General features: G+C 41.3%; 1 protein-coding gene across 1 annotated transcript; it reads left to right on the forward strand.

The window, feature by feature from the left end:
- The first annotated feature begins 1,345 nt into the window (after positions 1-1,345).
- On the forward strand, positions 1,346-2,936 carry Hesx1 (HESX homeobox 1). Its single transcript, XM_075987534.1, has 4 exons — positions 1,346-1,502; positions 2,087-2,286; positions 2,548-2,649; positions 2,732-2,936. Exons 1-4 carry the CDS (start codon positions 1,346-1,348, stop codon positions 2,825-2,827), a joined length of 555 nt encoding a protein of 184 aa, XP_075843649.1. The 3' UTR covers positions 2,828-2,936.
- Positions 2,937-5,289: the final 2,353 nt, after the last annotated feature.

Genomic DNA, 5,289 nt, shown 5'->3' on the forward strand with positions numbered 1-5,289 from the left:
CTGCTTGTATGTCTGTGTGAGGGTGACAGATCCCCAAGATCCCTGGACCACTAGAAGAGCATCCAGGCAGTGCACTCAACCACTGAGACATTTCTCCAGCCTCAGCTCTGGTCTACAAAGTGAGTTCCAGGACAGCCCGGACTGTTACATTGACTGAGCTTTCTGGACTCAGCGGACTTGACTATAAACTGTAAGAAGGGTTAGAGTCTGATCTACAGTTTATTCTAGGGCTTAGGCTGAAGACTGAAGGGCAGTAGCTACCCCGGGGCTGATGTCATGGTGTTATCAGAAGCCCAGGAAGGCAAAGCAATCATGCTAACACATTTTGAAACTTTGCTCACATTCCTTCCAGTGGCCAAAGCAAGTTGCACATACAAGCCCTAAGTCAAGCGGTGTGACACACACTGTGTCCTCCGCTTTTAAGTCCAATGTTCACCAGGCAGAGGGAGGCAGATATCTAAATTTAAGGCCAGCCTGATCTATAGAGTTGGTTCCATAACTGTATAAGACCCAGTCTTAAAAGAAGAAGGTATAGTTAACCATGTTCTTTGACATATTCTCTGTAGCATATGAACTTCATGTAAGCTTGTATCTCTCTCATTTAAAAGAAAGAATGAAAGAAAGGAATTAGTCCATTAATTATTTAAAATACATGGTGCAACTGTTCCTATGAATTAATCCAAGGCACTTGGAAGACAATTACACTCTGTGTTAATAACGCTGCCAGGCTTTTCCAGTATGCTGCCCTCCAAAGAGTACTGTGATTTCGCTGACGGTGCTCACTATTACATATGCATGTGGAAAACAAGCATAGCATTTTCATCAGAATTACTGTAATAGCATTAAGGGATTATTAATATTTTTTCCAGTTTCTTTGGAAGAATCGTCACTAAATCAGATTATTGTTTACTTGACTGCTCTTCTCTCTGTCCTGTACATTTTGGTAACTAGAATCCTGGAAAATATCAACTTCAGAATAAAAACCTGATTTTATACATTAGTGATCTTAAATAAAAGGGGAGGTGCTACGTTTGCGCATCACTTCCTTCAAGAAAGTTAAGTCTGCATTCTGCTTAGGAGAGATAACACTTTTTGTCCCCGTAGGTGGCCCCCTGGTGTAGCCATTAGTAGCTAATGACTTGCAAACAAATAAACAATTAACTCCTTAAGCTGCTGGCTGGGCAACTGTTCATTGAATTGCTAAAACTTTCTAAAACAGGATTTTAATTAGTGACATTCAAAACCCAGCCCCCAAGTCAACAAAGCTATAAGGTGAACTGCTAGAGGAGCCCAGCTCTGCACACGTGGGGCAGGAGCCCTCCAGCTCTGCAAGACCCAAAAGAGGATGTCTCCCAGCCTTCGGGAAGGTGCTCAGCTCAGGGAAACCAAGCCCTCATCCTGCTCCTTCACAATTGAGAGCATTTTAGGACTGGACAAGAAAAAAGATTGCGTACCGTCAATAAGACCCCACAGACCATGGGCAGACACCTGCGGCGATTCAGGTATGCTACAACTTAATTTTTAAGTTCATCTGCCTTTTAGTTTGCCCTTTATTGCGCACAATATAGAGTTAGAAGCTACGTTTTCCTTCTGTTCCATAAATACAAAAAGCCCCTACGGGACCGTAAGCGAATAGAGTGTCTGCCGTAGATGGGAAGAGATGTTAGTTCACTCGTGGAAAGAGCTAACATCTGCTTCAGAAGACCCTCTGCATGTTTGACACATCGGGCAATCTAACTCTCTTCTCTCTGAAAAAGAAATGGTAGAGTCCAACATGTTCTCTGTCACCACACACTGAGTTTCGTTTCGTTTCGTTTCTTTTCTTCCTTCCTTCCTACCTTCCTTTCCTTTTTCCTTTCTTTTCTCTTCTCTCTCTCTCTCTCTCTCTCTCTCTCTCTCTCTCTCTCTCTCTCTCTCTCTCTCTCTCTCTCTCTCTCTCTCCTTTTTTGGGTGATGGGAGAGGCTGTTCTTTTGTGAAATCCTGAAGAATTCTCTAGGAAAATTCAAAATAAGTTACTGAAATGACCTTTTCCCAGATTTATGGAACACAGGCAATCTAAGATGGAGTTTATTCTTCTGATTTTAGAGAAATGTGGCAACGCATGCCTACATGCCCTGGATCTTCCCAGCGAGATCTCATGTCCTTGTCCCATGGATCACCCAATGCCAGAAGAGAGGGCTTCGAAATACGAAAATTATGTTTCAGCCTCAGAAACACTCTCTTTGAAAAGGGAGCTGAGTTGGTACAGAGGACGAAGACCAAGAACTGCTTTTACCCAAAGTCAGGTGGGAAGATTGTTCACCCAACAGGGATAGCACACGGCTGTAACTGCTGCGCTGGTGAGCAACAGCCATTCACTTCCGGACCCCGGTGCCGGAGGTCATCAGTGAAACAATTGTAACAGTCTCTGGGTTTTCAAATTTTAAAAAATGCATTCAAGTTAACTGCCCGAGTTTAAGAGCGTTGTTTTTGTCTGCACAGAGGAAAGCCCAGTTCTGGTGCCATATGGACTGTTTCCCCGTTAAAGAATCCCTTCCTTATCCTAGGTTGAAGTATTGGAAGATGTCTTCAGAGTGAACTGCTATCCTGGCATTGACATCAGAGAAGACTTAGCTCGGAAGCTGAACCTAGAGGAAGACAGAATCCAGGTAATTTGCAAGCACAGTTACTGCCTGTGATGGTAATACAGCAATGTGTCTGAGAACTATTTTTATCTTCCCTTGATTTTAGATTTGGTTCCAAAATCGCCGGGCAAAGCTGAAAAGGTCCCGTAGAGAATCACAATTTCTAATGGCAAAAAAAGCCTTCAACACAGATCTGAAATAGCCAAAAAATTACACGTGTGAGCTTCTCTTCCAATTGCAGAACACAAGGAACCAACGGAAATACCAAGTATTTAAAATGTTACCATTTCTTTCCTGTACCTAATCTGAAATTGTCATTCCTTCTGAAAGTATTGCAAAATAAGTATGATTCTAGCATAGTACATATTATAACTGGACATTTTTAGTTATTATGAAGAAACCTTTCCTATATATTTTAATAAATTTTTTTAGAAATGATAGCTATTTTAATATACTTTTCTTTGAGAATTTTGTAGATGTATATAATATATATTAATCATATCCATCCCTTCTTCTTCCCCTAACACTTCTCAGGTGCACCCCATTCTCCCCACTTCCTCCCAACTTCAACACTAACAACAATATTTCCAAACGAGTAAAGCTAATCTAATAAATTAGTATGTGCACTAAAATCACTAAGCTCATACACAAACTAAGTGATCCCACAGACGGGATGAGACTAACAAAGTATTTTAAAAGCAGAGCAATAAAAAAAAGGTCCAATTATTTCAATTAGTTTCTTTTCATCTTGAGATGCAGTTATACATATCTATATCATAGGGTAAGTTGTGAACCTTCTGTTGATTTCTGGCTGTGTGTTCAAACAAGTCCTTACAGCAGACCAATTTCGAGGTTTTTGTTTGTTTGTTTTAAGTCATCATGACAAAGTACAGATCTAAGACCCTCAGCTCTCCTATTCCCATCACTGTATTGTACTGCCAAAAAGAATCAAGCTGCAGGGCTGGTGAGACAGTCCACAAGGTAGAGATACTTGCTGCCATGCCTGGAGGCCCAGGCTCCATCAGTCCCCCAGATCCCACAGGATAGAAAGAGAAAATCAATACTTGAAAGTGGTTTTCTGATCTCCACACATGCACCATGTGCCTGCACAAACACACACGCATGCACAACACACGTGTGTACTCACGTGCGTCCGTCCACACCATGAATAAATAAGTGTGACTTTAACGATTTAAAAGTGAGTAAGTTTGCAGATTAAATGCGAATTTTAAAGCAGCTTTCAGGTTCATTTGCTGTGCTCTTCTTTTGTTGTTTTAAGTGACAGGGATCGGCTTGTTGTTTTTGTGTCCAATCACTACACGCCTCGGTACCACGCTGCATTGACTGGCTTTTTGGATGTGCCCTGACACAGCTCCTGGAAATAACCAGGGCACTTTCTGTGGACAAACCATACCTGCCACCTGAAGATAAAGTGAGGAGAGAGTGACAATAAGGGAGTCCTCTCCTCTGTTAAAAACTAACAAACGAACAAAAATCCCTAGGTATTTGTCTCCCGGTTAATGAAAAAACCTGTGGGTAGGTTTTTGTTTAGTTTTGAAAAGTTGTTTTGAATGCTCCAATTCTGTCCAATGCTTAGCGAGATTTCAGTTTTCTACACCTGAACTGAATTTTCCTTTTTCTTTCCTATCTCCCCTATCCCTCCGTCCATCCTATTTCCCTGTGAACACCAGAGTAAAGGTTCTTACTGAACCTATCAAATCCATTACCACTACACATTTTTTTTCTGGGATATTTACCTATTTATTGAAAGACAGCTTGTTGTTATTTCTGCGTTTGACTCAGAACTTTGTCAAATAATTTACTGGCAGCACATTTGGGGCAGAGAGCTCTGTTTCCCAACAATTGATCAGCAATAAACTGCTCATTCTTCCCCACTGTCGCCAAGACAGGGAAGGAGGAGGAAAGGGTGAACAGGGCTGTCACTAGGAAGGCCTGGGGTTAAAGGGCTTCTGAGAAGAACTGGGCCCCTCCTGCCAGAATAAGGAACCACTGCCATTAGTAAAGAGTTCGTGCAGCCCTTATGAAGCACATCAGCCAACATTTCTCCACTGATAGTTCTCTTTCTTCTCCACTGGGCTCCTATGAAAACGTTGAATTTGATGGTTGGAAGCTAACAAGAGCAGACAGAGGGGGGCATGTGTCATGTAATAGAAATAAGCTTTTATTTCATTTTGTAAACAATACTGCCAAAGTGGAAGCCACTTCAAGTCTTATCCTTCAGAGATAACCACCGTTAAATATGTTATAAATCTTATATATCATTAAAAAATTGTTAGCTTTTTGTTGGTTGTGCTATTGTTTATTCAATATGATCATAACTTGCAGTATCTTGTCATGCCAGAATTACTGTTTTCTCCTTAGTGTCTGCTTAGTTTGTAAGATTTCAAGTCTTGAACAGAGAAACTACTCTACTTACTAATATTTGAGCATTTTTGAATTAGTGTGTTTCGCAAATTTTGATTTCAAACCAAAGCCACAGTTTGTCTGTAATTAAAACCAAGCTCATAAAGAGGGTGAGGAGTCTGTAAAAGAGTCCACAACCAAAAAGATGAAGCAGCTCCGCAGACACTGCTCAGCAATCTTCAGAGGGGTTTGGGAAAGCTGGTGCTGCTAGATGTCCAATGAGGAAGGGCACCCTGGCTA

Source organism: Microtus pennsylvanicus, chromosome 10 (assembly GCF_037038515.1).
Source record: "Microtus pennsylvanicus isolate mMicPen1 chromosome 10, mMicPen1.hap1, whole genome shotgun sequence".
Lineage (NCBI taxonomy): Eukaryota > Metazoa > Chordata > Mammalia > Rodentia > Cricetidae > Microtus > Microtus pennsylvanicus.